This window comes from Chironomus tepperi, unplaced genomic scaffold (genome assembly GCF_022539635.2).
Source record: "Chironomus tepperi strain 1889 unplaced genomic scaffold, CSIRO-AGI_Ctep_v1 contig_309, whole genome shotgun sequence".
Classification (NCBI taxonomy): Eukaryota; Metazoa; Arthropoda; class Insecta; order Diptera; family Chironomidae; genus Chironomus; species Chironomus tepperi.
This window is the reverse complement of record NW_027226431.1, coordinates 1,241,492-1,261,619: the sequence shown is the minus strand read 5'-3', so window position 1 is coordinate 1,261,619 and position 20,128 is coordinate 1,241,492. Positions and strand designations below refer to the sequence as shown.

Below are 20,128 nucleotides of genomic sequence, written 5' to 3'. Positions count from 1 at the left end.
CATCATTTTCTACCTAGAATAGCACAAGTCGGATAATCGATCCAAAGCTCAAAACCAGACCGGCGTCTGCTTAAATCCTTGCTTACCATGCCAGGGTCACACCGGCCTGGAACCGGAATATTTATTGATCGATAAACTGATTTTTACTTTTCGGAGTAGAAAATGATAGAATTAGCTAAATTGCCTATCATTTGGACTCTGAGTATGCTGACGTCTAGCAGACATGATAACAACATTTAAATGTGTGCCGATCGTGTAACAATCGACCTTTTAATGTTCTAATTGTTTATCCTAAACTCTTATGACTTAGTTCATGCTTAGTTCCACAATTCTATATTTAATCAGCACCTCAATTATCAGCAGATCAAGCATAAAAAGCCACAGAAAAATTCCCACGACTTGAAAATTCAAAACCAAAAACCTTGTTCAATATCTTGAAGTATATTCTTGACCGACTAACAGATTAAGTGTTTTATAATGAAATTAATTGTTATAATTTAAAGCAAAAAAGAGAAAACAAGTTTTGCATACCTAATAATTTTGAGACATGATAAAAAAAGAGTTTTATTAATTTTGAATAAAATTTTAATTAACATGAATAATAAGACACAGAAGTTTTATTTCCTTAAAAAATTAACATTTTCTTTATTTTTTTTTATTTTGCATTTAATTTAATTAATTTGTAATTTTTTTATTATTTCACACAGTGATCATTGACGATCGTTAATGTGGAACATATTTAACAGTACCGAATAGATGACACACTTCACATTCTCTTTTTCTTTGTTACATTTACAAAATATAATCAGTATGACCTAATGCAGGGGTGGACAACCTTTGATATTTCACGGCACACCTTGGTGGTAAGTCTCAACCCGACATAAATCCGCATCAAGGCATTTCCAACAATAATGTCCCGCGACACACAGGTTGCCCACCCCTGACCTAACGGAAAACATAAACATACAGTATGGACAGCAGAAGAAGAGAAAATAAAAATATAAAAGTTTCTAGGATGAATCTCCTTTGTGGCACAAAAAAAAGAAAAAGTTGTTAAATTGGCAAATCAAGTTTAAGTTCCAGTTACCAAAAAAACTACTTTTTTTTAGTGCTTGTGTCATGTCAGGGCTTATTTTTAATTAAATTAAGTTCACAAATGCTCAATAAAAAAAGGAGGACCTTAATAAATTAATATAAAAAAAGAGAGTAAGTACGATGAATAACATTTCAGTGGTGTAGCTGTAAAATAATTTTATCACTTTTAATCGTGACTTGATTTAAATTTCCTATTTTTTTTTTTGTTCATCTAACTTCTAAACTGATTCCTAAAATATTATTTGTAGTCATTACATCCAAAAATTATAATGAATAATGAAATCAAGCGTTGCATTGGACATCGCTTTATGCGAGGTCTTTGAGATTAGATTCGAAGATTTGGATTTGTGTAACGGACGTATTTCAGAAGAGCATCATTTTCTTCGCAGACCCATGGCTGTACAGAAGAGAAATTCAAAATTATTATCATGCCTTATTAAATATGCTAAATTATGCTTACCTTAACATGATGACATGCTGAATAGGATAGACAAAAATGTGCGAAAAATTAGCATTCGATGTCTTTTACATCCAATTTAAATAATTCGATACTTACCAACATCGTGCCAGTGAACACCATCATTATAGAAGTTATTTAAGATAGCCAAGCAGTTTTCAGGTGCACCGCCTTGTTGGAGTTCTCGGTTGTCTGGTTGTGGCTGTCCAATTCCACCATTTTCACTCCAATCATTTTGACGACGTTCAGTTGTTGGTGCCAATTTTTGTAATTCAGCTGTCCAGAACCATCCGTTGATTGATGTTGGCTGTAAGTCAGCACGATCACAACCTTGGAAGTCACAGAGACGACCCGATGTCCAAATGTATTTTTGCTGAAAAAAGAGAAAATTTTCATATTTATTAATAATTTCTTTTTTGGCAAGGCCACGTCCGGCTGATTATGATTAATTTGCTTTTAACTTCCTCGTCCACACAAAAAAAGGAAAAACTTTTTTTTCGATTGCCCAATTTTCGTAAATTATTATTACATTATGTAGGAAGTATGCGTGATATTACATACGATTATGACTTCAACCTCTTAAGTAATTCGATCAGTTATTGAACAAGAGACTTTCTTAAGTTAAGCCTGCAATCACGTCTTTTGTTGTTTTTATGGAGAAGCGCATTGCGAATTAAAATTTAAATTTCTTTAACACATGTTCAAAAATATAAATTAAGACTCTATTGTTTGGTGAAATTTAATAATATACACGACCAAATGCAGCGACTGGGGAATTTTTTTTGTAGAATTACTGCACGCGCGTGCTTTGTATGACGCTATTAAGTGGCGTATAAAGCGATATATGTGGGGTTTTGAATTGTAGAATCTAAGACAGACATGATTCCTTCTTACAATGAGTACTGAAAGGATGTACACTAGGTATCACATCTGAGGATGATGTTTTCTGTACTGGGAAGGTATGGTACGGTATAATTCAGTTACTGGAACATTAAACTGATACAACAAGTATGATAAAGTGGTTCACCTTGTTCCGTACCCTAAGAGACTAACAACCATGCTTTCATGGTACAGTAATTGCATTTCTCATGGTGCAGTAGTTGCCATGCTTTCATGATACAGTAATAGAACTACTGTACCAGCATACTTTTTGCATATTAGGGTTCAGAACAAGATGAACAACTTTATCGTACTAGTTGTATCAGTGTAATGTTCCAGTAACGGAATTCTACCGTGCCATACCTTCCTAGTGCTGAACAAACTCGGTACCTTCCCCAGAAGTGAATCTTTAAGTATATCCTCTCAGAAGCAAGCCGGATACATCAGTCCCAGCTTCATTCTCTAAAATGTAATTCTGAAATGCATTTGAATATGCAGCACAAGACTAAATACCTCAATCTGCAATTCAATATCAAATTTCCATCAAATTTTCCCTTCCGCAAAAATAAAATTTCTTCAAGACCTTTTTACCATCTCTCGTTTTCTATTCCACAAATGCTAAACAATTAACACATGACTTGATGGGAAAAAAGCAGAAGACTTTACTACTGTTTAAAAGTTACATCTGAGATAAAATAATTAGAAGAGTTAAGTTATGCTGTAATTGTTTTCATTTATTTATTCTTCTTCCTCCTCATGTCTCACTCTAACTCGTCTTGAGAGTCTTTCTTAACAGCATTTTACTGTTGTAAATTAAAATATTTTATGAATGCTGAATGAAATCGAAAGTTTGTTGTTTTTTTCCATCCATTCATTCACAAAAATTGCATAAATCTTGACTGCTTTTTGATTTAATGACTGTCTTTCATCGCGCAAATTTATTTGACATCTTGTAAATTATTTATGATAGTCTAAGATATGCTAATGCAGTGGTGGGTGAGCTATTTTGGTTCGGCACACCTTGGTGGTAAGTCAGGTTCGAAAACGGACATGGCATGCGGTTCATGGCATTTGCGGCACTCTAGTGTGTTGCGACACTAGTGTGTTGCAGCACATAAGTTGCTCACCACTGTGCTTCATGGTAGAATATGCTGTCAATAATTACAATGATCAAGACCACATTGAGTGCCAATTTAATTGATCGGTAAATAAGTCTCAAGTGACAGGAAATAAAACAAAAATTTTCAGACTTTAAAGTACTAGAACGAGTCCGTCGTCAAGTATGACAGGTGAGTGTTGACATCAAGTACTTAAGAATTGACAGAAGTGACTTGTTTGGACAGCAATCAAGTCAACAAGCAGGAAGTATTTTGAGAAATTCAGAAGAAATTTTACGACAGCTGACTTAGGTGGAAAAAGCTCGTAAAAATTTGCATTTAAATCACCAATAAAGTTAAGCTTTCAAAAAAATGTTAACAATGCCAACAAAATATGCAAAAAATGTTGGAATCTATAAGATTAATTTCATTTGCCACCTCAATTTTTGTTAACAACAGATCAAACAATTTGCATATCATAGCGGATATGTCTCATGAGAGTCAATAAAGTACCAAGTAGCTCGAGGCAATAAATTACCGAAAATAATACAAGTTGCTGGCTGATGTGATTGGCAAATAATAATGACAAATGCAAATGCTGGTAGTTGTATGTAAATACGCATAAATGGGGGTCGTGCGGCAATGATGTTTGTCGATTTGGAATGAGAATTCAAATGCCTGAAGCTACTTGACCTTCCATGAAAAATGAAGATTTTCAGGCTTTTGGAATTAATTTCCCGGAAACATGAGTTTAGGTCACTGTCACGGATACAGTCTTAAGCAAACTTGACTGTGCCTTGAGGCCGAATCTACTAAAATCAGGCTTGACACCAATTCTACGTCATTTGCCTTCCAGACACAACACATCACTCACAAACATCCAAACCAATTGATAATTCATGAATTATAAATAAAATAAAGGAGAGTTGATGTGACACGGGACACAGAGTCTATAGGTGAAAGTTAATGCATGAATAAGTCGGAGGAAATGACATGAACACAATATATATTTAAATTTAAATTTATGACGTCGCTCGATCATTATTGTAACTTCTTTTCATCATCTGAACTGTGCCTTAAAGTGCCAAATGAAATGTCAATTGAGCATTCACATGTCAAAGTCACTCGACATAATTGTGCCTTACAAAAAATATCTTTTATGACAGAAACGTGCGAAAAAAGAAGTTTCCATTATTGTTGCTGAATATTTTTTTGTTTGTTTTGTTGTGTTTGTCTGTCCGATTTATAATAAGGTGCTTAAATGCGTGACACAAATTCAAGATGGGCACGAAAAAAGGAAAGTCTCAATTAATAAGGCGATTTAAATTCTTATCGGATTCTATGGCCAGGTCATTGAACCTTTAATTTTTGGATATGACTACAAAGACTCACCTTTCCATCAACAATTCTTTGTTTAATCCATTCATTTTCGGGTGATGTCTCAACAGATACGGCATCCATACAACGTTGACGACAGAAATTTCTTGCACCTAGCCAGTCCTCTTCCTTGCCTGTATATCATTGAAATTTTGTCTCAATTATCGAACTTAAGTCACAGTTAGTCGTTCCTTACCTTTTGTATTTTGATCTTTCCATGAGAACCAATATCCTTTACCATCAGGTGATCGTTCATGAATAACACGTTGTGCACAGAGTGCTGGTACTGGTGGTTCCAAAATTCTTCCATTTGGAAATTGTGCCAAACTCAATCCAACGATTGATGTCAAAACAATTAACACCTTCATACTTAATTAAATTTATTTTTAATTTCACAAAAATTGCACACTTATTGAATATTAATTAAAAGACTTTATATCTCTTTCTCCTATTCCTTATTCTCTCACTTTATATGGTCACAATAAATTTAATTAATAATTTTTTTGCTTTGTTATCGCAATGAAAATTGAATATAAACTGACAAAATTGAAGTATAACACCCTTATATATAGAGAAAATGAAATGTTACAACATCAACAAACTAAAATAATATAGAGGCACAGCCAGAGGTTTTTTGGTAGTCGATGATCATGTTGGAAACTGTTGAGAGGCTAGGGTCTCTCTTAGAGGGAGTTAATGAAAGAGAGTAAGAAGAGAGCGGACGAAGAATATATAATTTTTTGGGGGGAGGGGGAAGACGACAACAAGTAAGACAACAACAATAGCATTAACAATGAGGCATCGACGATGAAGATTGGGGAAAATTGAATTTAATAGCAATAAAAAAAAGAGCCTCAGCTTCAGGTAAGACTTTATTATATACAGAAATATGAAAGAAAAAGAAAGCAAAATTTACAGTTTTCTCACGATCATCCCATTGACAGTATGTATGCGATATGTGTGCTGTTTTAATGATGATTGTTGTTTTTCTGCCTTTTGTGCGGATTTTTTTTTTTTCTTGTGTTTTTGATTAAACACTTTTTTTTTGGGTCTTTTGATCACCCAATTGTCATTTCTCTTACCTCATAATTTTTTTGGCACCTATTGGACTGTAATATGTATTACAGCAACTCAAATCACGTCTATAGCTATTCGATAATATATTGATTCATGCTTATGACAAATTGAAGTCATTAGTCATATCTGCATCTGAATTATGCGTATAATAATAGCTACGTCGTGAGGCATCAGCCTAACTAAATTTCTTTTTGTCATAGGTCATGATTATGCTTACAGTCATGTGTACATACCGAAAAAAAAAAACAGTCGCAATAAAGATGAGAATAAAAAAATAATTTTTGAGGCTAAACTTTTGGCCTCTCTCAACTTGCATTTTACGTCTGTACACTTTAGAGATCCCACGAGGCAAGTCGCTGTGCGGGGTTATGGATGCTTTATTTTTTAAACTCTGTCTGAGATGAACTTTTTGCAGCGTGGAATTTTATGAATGAAATTGAATCATAAAGGGATTTTTTGAGGAAGCAGCGGATATAAATGCGATTTTGTGGGTCACTACCCTTTTATAATTGAGTATTGTATGCTCATGTGAATTTGAACTGGAAGTCAGTTATTAAACATAAGCAGCGTGTAATTTTCATGCATACAATTCACTGCTTACTTAATTATAATGTTTAATAATCGTGGTTAATTATGCTATAAATTACTTCAATTTGCTTCAATTATTCAATTGTCATCGACGGCATGGTTAACTCTGATGAGTTCCTATATAGATTAATCTGCATTTGTATGGATATAGTTTATAGATTTGCATAAGGATCGTTTACCTAGGACCAGTGGTGCGCAAACCTTTTGCTTTTCGTGGCACACTTCAGTCATAAGCCTCGACCATGTTCACCACTGACCTAGACATTGATGGATGTCATTAATCGTAAAAATGCATGATTATCGTGATTGAATGCTTTAAACTTAAAGCCAATTGATCTGTACTATCAGCGAATTAATTAAGCAGAATGCCTTAAACTAGTCAGTATCTTAACATCTTGTAATGTCGTGAGCATTGTGAGAATTCTTGTCATATCGACAGAACTATATATCATGAGTGAAAGATCGATCTCTGGTGGGAATCGAACCCAAGTACTCACAAAAGAGTGAATTAGATATTCGATCTGTTGTCTTAACACTCGACCACAGAGGCTTTACTCTAGAACTGATAAATTTGCATATAAAAGGCTCGATATCCCAGATTCCACTCTGATCAGACACCACATCTGAACATCTAACTAGACGCATCCATGTCCCCGGGTGGATAAAAATACGTTAGAACTAGTCATCATCTAGACATTAACTTTCTATCAACTAGTTATAACGTATTTTTGTCCACTCGAGATCAATCCAGTGCCAAAGTCAATTAGCCCAACTTGTCAACCAGATATATATCTAATTAGTAATCATTACCAAAATTAAGCTTGCTAATTTCAAAACATCCACAAAAAAGACCACAATCATCATCAACATTGCATCACAAAGCCATTAAAGACAATCCATGCCTACCAAACTACCTCTTTCCTCTTGAACTTGGTGGCGCTTATGCTACTTTTCATTTTATTATTATTTTTTATACACAATATCATTGGCATGGTAAAATATCACTTCCATCCAAGCGCAAGTATTGTCAAGTTCAAGTTGTTCATTCATCTCTATCCAAATGTTTATGTTTTGTGTCACTCGAGAGATTTCCGTTTTGTGACTCTATCGCTAGATGATCATCATCATAAATAAAAAAAAAAGGCTAAATGTTGGAAAGTTGTAAGCAAATACTATAACAAGGTAATTAATTAATTAGACATCAAATTAAAGATTAGACGGGGTGTTATGTAATTAAATAATGGATATAGCAATGATGTCTTTGATTGACATGTTTGTTCATTGAAATTGTAAATAAAAAGGGAAAATTGAGGAAGTTTATTCTAGTCTGCTGACTGTTTAACCTTCTCCTTTCTTATTATTTTCATCTCAATTCCGACTCGATTCGAGTGTTTGCTGTAACTTTAGACATAAATTTCGTGACTTTTTAAGTGCCTCTTTTTATTAGCACTAAGTATATACATATAAGATATAATAAACAAATCGATTATCATCATTACATTACAAAAGAGAAGATATATACGGACATCACACTGTGTACGGAGAAGAAGTAAGACGAAAATGTTTATTTGCCGATGCCTGAACAGATGGAGAAAGTCGCGACACATATATTTTTTTCTTACTCTCGGTCCGTGTCGTCATACTGTAAATTTTGGGTTTTTTTTTGGCAACATTCCTTATCAAATTATCAACATTCCGTTGGTGCTTGCTATTGGTAAAAAATGTCTTAAGGCATCTTGATTCTGTTAACATGTTGGTATTTTTTTTGGATAGAATATATGTTTGTGACATTCAGGTTTATGCACTGTGCGCTATCGGCAAAATGACCTTGCCGTTTTATTGAGTTTTTGTGTCTATATTTGACTCATTTGACACTCAAATGCTGATCGAGTTTGGTGACTTTTTTGTTGAAGTACGTCACATAATAGTAACAATTGCTCAGTGGTGGGCAACATGTGTGGTGCGGCACACTAATGTGCTGTGGCACACTAATGTGTTGCGTCACACCAATGTAATGTGACACAATATTGTGTTGCACACTAATGTGTTGCGTCACACCAATGTAATGCTCTAATTTTTTGGATATGCCTTGGACCGTATGCCGTGTGCAAAACCTGCGACAGGTCATATCCTGTCTACCTTTCATCGCAACTCTGGTCGAGACTTGTCACAAAGGTGTGCCACGCCACATATGTTGCCCACAACTGCAACAACACATACGGGTCTATTTGATAAATTTGATGTACTTTTAAGGGGTTTTTAAGGTTTAAAAATACTCTCTTACATAATTCCGATGCCTGCCTTAATTAAAATGCATAAATATATAATATAAATGCATGGCGAGTGCTGGCGCGCTATGAATTTTAAATTTCTTTTGTGTATTTCTCGAAAAAAATTTCTGTTGACAACATGCTACTGCATTTTTATGCATGCATGCACATAACCATAATGTGCCACCGAAAATATTCATCCAGCTTTTGATTTCAGCTGTGTACGCATTATATCTTTTGGTTGTCAAGACAACATCTAGTCAGTCACTATCATCTACAACCCAACCAAAAAAAAATCGATTTTTAATTTTTAAAAAAAAAAAAATTTTTGGAACTGCGTGTAGAGCCTGTAAATGTGTGAATAATAGAAAGACGATCAAAATCAACAATAAGCATAGGAATCAACGAGCAATAGACATGCAGGAAGGAAGATGATATGAAAAGAATTTTTGATGACGTCATAAAAATGAATCTTCCATCCACAAATATTTCCTTTTTCCTTTCTTTATGATGTCGTGACTGTTTAAATAAGAAAAAAATTATTAAAGTAACTGGAAGAGAACATAAAAAAGTGAGCAAAGACATCAGTTTCGAGTGAACGACAAGATGATTTGTTATGTTTGATATAAACATAAGAATGCATGCTCTATAAAAGTACCAAAGAACTTTGCCTTCTTTTTCCAGATATTACACAGATAAAAAAAAGGGAAAGAAAAATTATTTTGTGAGAGAGCGGAGCTGATTTTTGTGCTCTGACGCATGCGCAAGGACGAGATACACGAAAGGAATAAAATAGAGGATAGGGGTTATTTATAAGGAATGTTCAGCTTTTATGGGGAATTTTGTTATTGAAGGGAAAATTAAGTCAGTGAACCAAAAGTGCATTTTTTATATGCATCAGAGTTAGTAGTATATCGGAACGACGCACTAGGGCATAGTTTAGTCAGTAAGACGGAAAATTGCCCTGAAGATAGATTAACGATTTATTTCCAGAAATTTAGCCCAATTCAGTTCACCACAGTATGCAAAGGATTGATTGAAATTTTTATAAAATGTTTTACTTCACAAGAGTTTGCAGAAAAAAATTCAAAATCGAATTTAACCGGTTTTTAACGAACCGATGCGAATTAACTTCGACCATGTTGATTTCGATCCAGTTTTGCAGTGAAAAATGCGATTCGCCGCATTGTGCCGCTCGGGAAAATTGTGAACCCGAGCGACACAAATGAAGAATGCTGAGAGAGAGTTTTAAAGACTTCGCTCAACCTCCTAATATGATTAATTGAGTTCGTTGCAAAGCTGTTCGGTAAAAAACGATTGAAAATTGTATGAAATGTTATACTTCACAAGTAAAAGCAGAAAAAATTTTATACTTCACAAGAGCCAACAGAAAAAAATTCATTCAAATTTTGAAATTGCTTAGAATAGTTCAAATAATAGAAAAACAGTCAATTCCAAAAACAAACCTAACTCCCGAACAACCCCCACAGGAGCAAGAAGAAGAATTATGAGCGCACCGAGAATTATATACATTTTCCATATCAACAAGCACTACATAAAAACAGTACACACACATTTTCTTTACTGTTCTGTTTGTTGAGGAGCTCAAATGCACCAAACAGCACGTCGAAACAAAAAACCGAAAGAATTAAGAGAGGGAAAATCAATTCGCATTACGAACGACGTCATCAATTTTTCCTTTTTTTCCTTTTTTCTCTCACTGTGCATAGGCAAAAAAAAATTTTTCATTCGTTCTGTGCTTCAAAGTTAAAGCGAGAGGAGAGAAGCAAAAAAATACACTTTTATTTCGATCATTCATAAAAAAAAATTAGGGTAGTTTTTCACGAAACAGCTTGTCGAAAAGAGAGAAAGATTCCATTTAGTCCCTTCCATTATTGTCGCGTGTGTGTATGTACTTTATTGCAATTCCTTCCTATACAATTTTTAGTTAGAAAAATAGAGACTTTAAATCATAATTTTTCACGGATAATAACGAAAAAATGGATTAAAGTTGACTAATGTTTATGGAATTATGTAAGATGTAATGTGAAGCAGTGCTGAAATAAAAGTGAAAAAGGACACTAGAAACTCGATTTTTTTCGAATTCCAAAAATTTTTGTGGGAGTTGTGCAAAAAATTTAGAAAAAATTTTTCAAGTGATAAGTGCAGTGATTTATAGCCTTCCTTATTTTTCATATTAAGTAAAGTAAAAGTGAGCATATAAAACGTAAGCACATGAAGGAAAAGGCAGAACCACCACCTCCTCCCAGGAGAAATTTGACTTCCATTTCAAACTCGACATCGTCGGAGGTATATTTGCGAAAATTCATTAATATTACATTATGCTTCTTATGTATCACTTGTATGGCATGTGGATATATATCAAAATATGAAGTGTAAAATTTTAATTTTCCCAAAAAATTTTCCTTATTTTCCTGCATTTCTGCGAATTTACAGAAAACTGCCATTACAACAACAACAACGCCGCCCGAGGCAGCACCACAATCGAATGGGGTTGCTGTAGATGTCAGCATAAATAATAATAATAATTCTTCATCGACTGATAAAAGTCCGGACGCAAAGGGAGATAAGGATATGGCAACAACAACAACATCATCAGATGAGACAAAAGTTTTGAAAGATAAAGAACAGTCAATCAATTCTGTTGAGCCGAAGGACAGAGTTTTAGGTATGATATATATACACAAAACTTTTATTTTTTTTTTGTATTATTAGGAACGGAAGTTTAACTTTTTTTTCCATTTCATTCGTTACTCCTCTGACTCACTTACTTTGCTTGTCGATTTTCCACTTCACATACAATGTTGCGCACAAGCAAAAAAAAAAAAAAAAGTATAAAGGAACAAAAAAAAAAACTTTTTTAATCGCGAAAAAAAAAGTATGTGATGACTTTTCGATTATCGCACTGTTGTGTTCCCACTCCTACACTGTCGCATGCCCTTCTCATTCATGCTCTCATATATCAACTTTTATATTTGTTTCTTGTTTTGTAGGCAATCAAAGTCATAGTCCATTAAAAGATAATGAAAATGCAATAGCGCGCAATAAAAATGATAATGAAAAATCTGATGATGCAACAGGAAGTGCATCAGTGGGACTTGATCAAGTGGATATAATTGATGGTAAATCACCGACGACAAATGCAGCTGTTGAGAGTGAAAGTAATAAAATTGAACGATTAGAGAATGAATTGAGAATTGCAAAGGAACTAATACAGAGTTTGAAGGCTGAAAGGAAGAAGCTTCGATCTGATAAGAATGATTTATTGCAACAAGTTAAGCATCTGTGTAGCTCATTACAGGAGAAGGAACAAGAACTGAGAAATTTCATACGAAAATTTGATCAACGTCTTCGTGACTCTGAGTCAACGTCAGCAAAATCATCATCAGACAATGAGCATGATAAATGGACATTAATGAAGCATGCACATGAAGAGGCGGAACGTTCACTCGCCCTTGCCGCTCAATTGAATATCAAAGATATTCAACTACAACGGATGGAACAGCAATTGCTTGAAGCACGTCGTCAATTGTCTGGTTGCATATCAGAACAGGATCAAAATATCTCAATAATTTCACCCTCTGGTGCTATGGGAATGATGAATCATGGATGCGATGAGAATGAAGGAATCGCTCCTGGTAATTATCATCATGAACGTGGCTCATACAGTGCTGACTCTGGGGTACGTACAAGTGATCGGGAAAGTGCAGCAGGCGATTTAAATCTCAGTGATGGTGCATGCGACAATGATATATTGGCTATTGATTCCGACAGTATTTCATTAATATCCAGTCATCACAATATGAATCAATGTAAGTTTTATGGCTTGTTTTTTTGGAAGTAACTTTCACAAATTACGTCATTTTTTTTATCGGTACCTGCTTGTAGATGGAAAAGAATACATTAGTCCAAGTGTATCACCGATGAATACTTTAGCTATGGAACGGAATGATCAACAAATGATGTAGTAAGTCATGACCTTGTCCTTAAATAAATAATAGAGAAATAATTCACTTCCTTTCCTTCCATTTCAGCTTCAATCGACAAGCTCAACAACAATTAGATATTCCAATGGACTTAGAGACATCAACGGCAATGTCAAGACGCTTTAAAAATAAGCCATTTAATTCACTAGTTGGACGTAGTGGACGAGGTGGTGCTTGGGGAAGTATATCACGTGTTTTTGCCAGATCCAAAAATCGTAATAAAGCAGCTTCAATACAATCGTGCGATGAATTCCAATGGAATCCAATTAGTGAAGAAAGTTATGCTGAAAAGATTAAGTTATTGCGTGAGGCGTCAAATATGCCAATAGAATTATGGCGCTCCCCACAAATAGCGGCGTGGTTGGAGATTGGATTAGGTATGCCAAAGGACTGTATTAGGTTTTGTTCCGAGAATGTAAAGAGTGGTAAAGTACTGTTGGAATTAACGGATGCTGAATTGGAGAGTGGACTTGGTGCGACACATCCGATGCATCGAAAGAAATTGAGACTTGCAATTGAGGAGCAACGAAGGCCTGACATGATTCGATATCCTTTAATTGGACAATTGGGTCACTCGTAAGTGCAAGCTGTGATAAAATCATTGGAATTGTCAGTAATTATACTATTTTTATGTGATTTAGGTGGGTCGCTCTAGAGTGGCTACACGAGTTGGGCTTATCACAATACTCAGAATCATTTATGCATTCCCTTGTCGATGCTCGCATGCTCGACACATTATCAAAGAAAGAGCTTGAAAAATATTTGGGTGTTACTCGAAAGTTCCATCAAGCCAGCATCGTGCATGGCATTCATTTATTACGACTGATGAAATATGACCGTCAATCATTAGCTATGAGACGATTACAATCCGAGAGTGAAAATATTGATCCAATTGTGTGGACGAATCAACGTTTTATCAGATGGGTGCGTTCGATCGATTTAGGAGAGTTTGCAGAAAATTTGAGAAGTATGTGATTAATATTAGGGATGGGGGAAAATGGGGGATATTAATTTATAGACGAGAATTTCTCAATCTTTACCTTCTCTTTCGCACCATGTCTTGTCATAAATTAACAAAATGCACGAATGTATAGATAGCGGCGTTCATGGAGGATTGGTTGTATTAGAGTCATCATTTACCGGTGAAACAATGGCTTCAGCTTTAGGCATATCACCATCAAAAAATATTGTTAGAAGACATTTAATTACGGAATTCGATTCACTCATCCTTCCCTCTAGGTATGTTTATCTATCTGCTTTATGTCTCATTTTTATATACATAATAATAATAATGTACTTAACATAATTTTATTTTGTTTACAGAAAAAACCTTTCGCAAGGCATTCGCAGCGGGGGTGGTGTAATTTCTTCTTATGATCGACATGGAAATGTAATAATAATGAAGCATTAATTGATATCAATCAGAATTAATTAAATTTTTTTTGTTTTGTTTCTCTTTTGCTCACTTTTTTCTCATTTCTGTGCTGTTTTGTGCTGCAGAATACATTATCGAAAGGATATTATGTAAATCCGAATGGGAAAGCATTTAAAGCCGGTTCACTTCAATCACCCACTCATTCGTACTCGAGTAGTGAAGGAGGCAATTATGCAATAATGGACAATAGGATTAAAATGGAAGCTCCAAATGATATTAGTAATCGTTATTCAGCACCATTAAATTACGATGATACGTCTTCGAATCGCAACAGTGTGACTGGTAGTGCAAATAATCGAAGATCAGCTCCTGAATTCCTAACCGATCACATCTCATAAGTTTGACGACTGTCGTCAGCTAATAACAATTATATCAAAGGCAAACCAAAAAAAATAATAATCATACAAAACAATATTCATCCCCTCATTTCAATTGAAAAATTTCGTACATAACAATATCATCATTAAATGAATTATGGAACCAAAGAAAAAAAAATCTATGTCTCTATTTGAAGAAAAAGTGTGAAGAAATATTAATTAAATTTTGAAGAATAATTTATCGAAAAATAGTCCTAAATAAAAATTTTTAAATTAATTTAACTCTATTCTGTTTTATCCTGCAAAATGCCCTGAAAACTGACAAAATCAAGTGAAATGTTCCATAAAATCCGTTAAAAACCGTTGGAAATCATTTTTGAATTCAAACTCAACGCTAACTTCACTTTGAAGAAAATAATTTTAAAGCGTCACTTTATTGATAATTTAATTAATCTTCAATTTAATACCAGAAATTCAGTACTAAAACCCAATTTCCTGCTATTAATGAACTAATGAAATGATGAAAATAACAAAAAATATTACCAATACACAACAAGTGTATAAAAGTGCCCTAAAAAGCAAAATTCAATATAACGAACTTTTAAAATTCAAATCAAAGCTGTGCGTCAGCCGCATTTCATACTAAAGCTGCGCGGAACTTTGGCTCGTTCTTTTTCCTCGTACAATCTTCAAGAGAAAACGTGAGCATCAAATTTTTTATTAATTTAATAAGTTTAAACTGTAATTAATGAAGTGAAAATAGGATAAACTTGTGTGCAACATGGCTGTTAATATAATTAAGTCGATGATTTTATCGATATACGGCGAAATTGTGAAATAATTAAATATTTTTAGTTCCAAAAAATTATTTCCATCAAAAATTGTTTACTAAGGAATAATTTTGCAATCCATGTGAGGATTTAGTTAATGCACATGTTTTAAATTACAATATCCAACAAGTCGATGGATTAATTAATTATAATAGCCAAATTGGCAGAAAATAAAATAAAAACATTTTCACTTCATGCAGCAAACTTATAACCTATAAAATAAATATTGTTGATTTGGTGATTAATTAACTTACAATTTTTTTAATTTTAGATGGGACGAGTGATTCGCGCTCAACGAAAGGGTGCCGGTTCGGTATTCAAGGCAATTACCAAGAAGCGTAAGGGAGCACCAAAGTTGCGTCCATTAGATTATGCTGAACGCTCTGGATATTTGAAGGGAGTAGTTAAAGTGAGTATAATGTCTTGTGATTGCACAAATCATTATTAAGCACCCGGCCTTGGCTCTTTTTATTGCTTTAACGCCAATAATCAGAGAATGCAGCTAGGGTGAGAGTATTTATGGTTGGAAAATTGCCTTCGGTGAATTGAATTAAAATAATTTTCTCAATATCGCCTCCAATAATATTTCCATACATTTTCTATTCCTCATTCACAACTTACAGCTTGATAATGACCACAATACTAATTAAATATTCTCTATTTTAGGAAATTGTCCATGATCCAGGTCGTGGTGCTCCACTTGCTGTCGTTCACTTCCGCGATCCATACCGTTACAAGCTCCGTAAGGAGTTATTCATTGCCGTTGAAGGCATGTACACAGGACAATTTGTGTACTGTGGTAGAAAGGCACAATTGACAGTCGGTAACGTCTTGCCACTTGGACTTATGCCTGAAGGTACCATCGTATGTAATGTTGAAGAAAAGAGCGGTGATCGTGGTAAATTAGCCCGTACATCCGGAAATTATGCCTCAGTTATTGCACATAATCCAGACACAAAGAGAACCAGAGTCAAGCTTCCATCTGGTGCAAAGAAAGTTTTGCCATCAAGCAATCGTGCTATGGTTGGAATCGTTGCTGGTGGTGGACGTATTGACAAACCAATTCTTAAAGCTGGACGTGCCTATCACAAATACAAGGCAAAGAGAAACTGCTGGCCAAAGGTTCGTGGTGTTGCTATGAATCCCGTTGAGCATCCCCATGGTGGTGGTAACCATCAACATATTGGTAAGGCTTCAACTGTTAAACGAGGAACACCTCCAGGTCGCAAAGTCGGTCTTATTGCTGCTCGTCGTACCGGTAGAATTCGTGGTGGTAAGGGTGATGCAGACAAGAAAGAAAAGGAGAAGAAATAAATTAAGTGAAATTATTATATGCGATGTTATCATCTGTATTGTCGCGTTCTATTCCATCAAGAAGTTTTTATGATAAACTTACAACAATAAAATATTTGATGAAAACGAACTTATTGTTTTTGAATTTTTGTTGATATTACAGGAACTTGGGAATCATATTCATTAATTAATCAATTCCGCTTATATTCTAACTATCTATAATACATTCTATCAAGATCGCAGAACCTTCAAGCTTTGTTTTCGTATGAAACGCTAAACATCACTTTAAATCTTTCACATGCCTACTTATTAATTTTGTTTGAAATTTTTACAATCAAATTTTTAACGGATATTTTTAAAAATTCGTCTTGAAGTTCAAAATTTGAACCGCTCTTTTTGAAATGTTTTTGACCGTTAGATCTCCAATTTTTAAAATTAAGAAAAAATGTGACACATTTCATACATTACCACATTGTGTATGCTTGGTTGGTATATCCCAACATTCTCTGTCCACAAGTAGGAACAGAACAATATAAATGACTTAAATTTAACAAATAATTCAAAAAGAACAGAAGATTTACATTTTAAAATAGAATGCTTTGTTTCAAGTCATTAATCTTTGCGAAAATCATCGAAAATGAAGTTTATGGGAATTCTCAGTTACTTATTAAATCAGGTTTAGTTGTTAAAGTGCATCTAGCAGTAATACATTGCTATAAAATATCTCGATTATTAGCAATAATGTCATATTTTTCTCTCAATAAGCATACTACGATCTCTATTTAATTAAAATACTATTTGTTCAGTTTCAATTCATTAATCAGTTTTTTGCATTCAAAGTGATAGGATGCATTACTCAATAATCTTATCAATAGTGACTGTATTATTAGTGTCGAGTGCGTTTGGGCAGAATGAGTCGTCATACCGTCTGCCAAATAATTCATATCCTCTAAAGTATGATCTGTGGCTGAGAGTTCATATTGAATCTAGTTTGCCTTTTTTTGAAGGACATGTGAAGATTCATGTAAAAATACAGGAATCATGTGACAATATTACAATTCATTCAAATAAGCTTCGAATTAAGTTAATTAGTCTAACTGACCTAAATACAACAATGAAGTATGAAGATCTAACTTTTAGTGCTGAAGAATCAAAGGACTTTTTAATAATTAAGCTTCCTTATACAATGCCTGCTGATCATCAAATCATCCTTGACATACTATACGATGGATCAATGGCAAGAGCTAAAACCGACAAATTAAAGAATAAAGGATTCATGCTCGGAACTTACCAAGATGAGTCTGTAGACTCAGAAAACTACATATTCACAGAATTTGAACCAACTAAGGCACGAAAGTGCTTTCCATGTTTTGACGAACCAGCACTAAAGTCGCATTTCAATCTACAAATTGAGCATGATTCATCCTACAATGCAATCGCGAATATGCCCGTTATCAGTCGTGTGCAAAGTAACAAAACAATAAATCACGTTACTACAACATTCCTGGAAACTCCAAAAATGTCAACATATTTATTCGCATTTGTGATTTCAAAGTTTAAACATACTGAAAGTAACGAAATAGGAATTCCACAAAAAGTCTATGCAAGACCTTCCTTGATCGATAAGGGCAAAGTTAATTTCGTCGCAATTCATCTTGATAGAATGTTGAGAACAGCTGAGGAATACTTTCAAGTTCCATATTCACTTCCTAAGATGGATCATGTTGTTGCACCAAATTACTTTTCAGCTATTGAAAATTGGGGTGTTAATGGATATAATGAAGATTATGTTTTGGAAGCGTATAAAATTGAAACTTATCTGTGCTTCCTGCATGAAATTGTTGTAAGTATGGTAGTTCCTTGTGCGTCACTAACCCGATCGGGACATATTCAATCGTTGTCACTACCGGGACGAGTCGGTAGCCTAACCGATCACCAACTAGTAGTCACTTGGTCAAAATGTCAAATGGCTGACACTTGGCCTCGTTGCCGTGGTGGCAACATCTCAATATGCGTCGATCGGGAAAGCATGCGAAGGAATCATTTTGGTTTCCGAATGACTGACAAATGGAGTCCTTGTGTCGCTCGGGATCAATTTTTGATCAAATCCTTAATTTCTTATTACCCTTTGTTCCTTACAGCATCACTACTTCGGAAACCTAGTCACTCCAAAATGGTGGACACACACATGGCTGAAAGAAGGCTTTGCTAAGCATTATGAAATAGAACTAGCCAAATTGATCTTTCCGGAACTTCTTAATGAAATTGAACAATACAGAGAAATCAGATACATAACAGCCCTAAATGCTGATGCTGAAAAGCATGCTAGACCTTTGAATTTTTATGTGGAAACACCTGATCAAATTTCAAGGAAGTTCTTTTATAGTGAAATTACTTACCTTAAGGCATCATCGATTATTAATATGTTTCAAAATGCAATTGGTGCTGGAACTTGGAGGAAGGGAATGAAGTATTATATTGAAAAGCATCAATATTCATCGACTGAACCTAAAGATTTATATGAAGCTGTTCAAAAGGCTGTAGATGAAGATTATCCTGATCTCACTTTCAATGTTGAAGCTGCAATGAGTTCATGGGAAGTTCAGGCTGGTTATCCAACAATATCAGCTCGATTAGAGAATGGAACTTTGAAGCTATCACAAAAAAGGATGGCAAATTCAAGAAATAATGAACTGTACGTAATTCCAATCTTCTACATATCTTCAAGTGACCAAAGCTGCAGTACACAAACTGCAAAGTTCTGGATGACTGAAAGAGATGTAGAAATTGAGAATTTTAATGACGATTGGATAGTCTTTAATTGCCAAAATGTTGGATATTATGATGTCACGTATGACAATAATTTATGGACAGGAATCATCAACCAGCTCAACAAGAATCATTCAGTCATTCCAAAATCATTCAGAAAAACTATTATTCGAACAATTTTAAAGAATTCAGACTCAGTATTTAAGGATTGTGATAATTTAAATAATATACTTAATTACTTGTATGTTGAGGAAGACCTAGACTCCATTTCTGTGTCCTTAAACTTAATAAACACACATTTTGGACAATGTTTGGTGGATGAAAGCTTCGCAGCCAATTTCAAATCATTAGTTGAGAATGTCTATAATGACATAAAGCAATATGGACAGTATAGATTGATCAAACAGTTAGCATGCAGACTAAAAATTCAGATCTGCATATCCGATAATATTGAGGAACTTGTGAATCTTATGAACTCAAAAGTTATACGCTTAGATTTTCCTTACTGTGATACTTTAAAGCATGCTAATCAAACAGTTTTTGACCAATTCTACAACTTTACATTAGCTAAGGCTTCCGACGAGAGAGTCTACAAACTTATTCATGGACTTGGATGCACAGAAGATGCTAAACTATA

General features: G+C 34.4%; 4 protein-coding genes across 4 annotated transcripts; 3 read left to right on the top strand and 1 right to left on the bottom strand.

Annotated features, from left to right (window-relative positions):
• Positions 1-615: 615 nt before the first annotated feature.
• LOC139092681 (L-selectin) lies at positions 616-5,386 on the bottom strand. Its single transcript, XM_070643194.1, has 5 exons — positions 5,102-5,386; positions 4,921-5,039; positions 1,652-1,925; positions 1,556-1,572; positions 616-1,492 (listed from the first exon to the last, which is right to left on the bottom strand). The coding sequence occupies exons 1-5, from the start codon at positions 5,271-5,273 to the stop codon at positions 1,421-1,423; spliced, it is 654 nt and encodes a 217-aa protein (XP_070499295.1). The 5' UTR covers positions 5,274-5,386; the 3' UTR covers positions 616-1,420.
• Positions 5,387-10,612: 5,226 nt separating this feature from the next.
• Positions 10,613-14,842, top strand: Liprin-gamma (liprin protein kazrin). The gene is made up of 9 exons (XM_070643164.1): positions 10,613-11,150; positions 11,298-11,529; positions 11,855-12,673; positions 12,750-12,828; positions 12,896-13,423; positions 13,489-13,814; positions 13,942-14,086; positions 14,171-14,237; positions 14,348-14,842. Exons 1-9 carry the CDS (start codon positions 11,076-11,078, stop codon positions 14,618-14,620), a joined length of 2,544 nt encoding a protein of 847 aa, XP_070499265.1. The 5' UTR covers positions 10,613-11,075; the 3' UTR covers positions 14,621-14,842.
• Positions 14,843-15,194: 352 nt separating this feature from the next.
• Positions 15,195-16,852, top strand: RpL8 (ribosomal protein L8). Its single transcript, XM_070643263.1, has 3 exons — positions 15,195-15,300; positions 15,701-15,838; positions 16,096-16,852. The coding sequence occupies exons 2-3, from the start codon at positions 15,701-15,703 to the stop codon at positions 16,741-16,743; spliced, it is 786 nt and encodes a 261-aa protein (XP_070499364.1). The 5' UTR covers positions 15,195-15,300; the 3' UTR covers positions 16,744-16,852.
• Positions 16,853-17,836: 984 nt separating this feature from the next.
• LOC139092770 (aminopeptidase N-like) lies at positions 17,837-20,062 on the top strand. Its single transcript, XM_070643304.1, has 3 exons — positions 17,837-18,565; positions 18,864-19,732; positions 20,059-20,062. Exons 1-3 carry the CDS (start codon positions 17,837-17,839, stop codon positions 20,060-20,062), a joined length of 1,602 nt encoding a protein of 533 aa, XP_070499405.1.
• Positions 20,063-20,128: the final 66 nt, after the last annotated feature.

What these genes read in the sequence shown, in the direction of transcription:
- LOC139092681 (XM_070643194.1), bottom strand. Translation starts at nt 5,273, where the DNA reads ATGAAGGTGTTAATTGTTTTGACATCAATCGTTGGATTGAGTTTGGCA. An exon ending in GAAAGATCAAAATACAAAAG is followed by an intron (nt 5,040 to 5,101) that starts GTAAGGAACGAC and finishes AATGATATACAG; the next exon opens with GCAAGGAAGAGGACTGGCTA. An exon ending in AAAGAATTGTTGATGGAAAG is followed by an intron (nt 1,926 to 4,920) that starts GTGAGTCTTTGT and finishes CTCTTTTTTCAG; the next exon opens with CAAAAATACATTTGGACATC.
- Liprin-gamma (XM_070643164.1), top strand. Translation starts at nt 11,076, where the DNA reads ATGAAGGAAAAGGCAGAACCACCACCTCCTCCCAGGAGAAATTTGACT. An exon ending in AATGATCAACAAATGATGTA is followed by an intron (nt 12,829 to 12,895) that starts GTAAGTCATGAC and finishes CTTCCATTTCAG; the next exon opens with CTTCAATCGACAAGCTCAAC. An exon ending in GTTTGCAGAAAATTTGAGAA is followed by an intron (nt 13,815 to 13,941) that starts GTATGTGATTAA and finishes ACGAATGTATAG; the next exon opens with ATAGCGGCGTTCATGGAGGA.
- LOC139092770 (XM_070643304.1), top strand. Translation starts at nt 17,837, where the DNA reads ATGAAGTATGAAGATCTAACTTTTAGTGCTGAAGAATCAAAGGACTTT. An exon ending in GCTTCCTGCATGAAATTGTT is followed by an intron (nt 18,566 to 18,863) that starts GTAAGTATGGTA and finishes TGTTCCTTACAG; the next exon opens with CATCACTACTTCGGAAACCT.
- RpL8 (XM_070643263.1), top strand. Translation starts at nt 15,701, where the DNA reads ATGGGACGAGTGATTCGCGCTCAACGAAAGGGTGCCGGTTCGGTATTC. An exon ending in ATTTGAAGGGAGTAGTTAAA is followed by an intron (nt 15,839 to 16,095) that starts GTGAGTATAATG and finishes TCTCTATTTTAG; the next exon opens with GAAATTGTCCATGATCCAGG.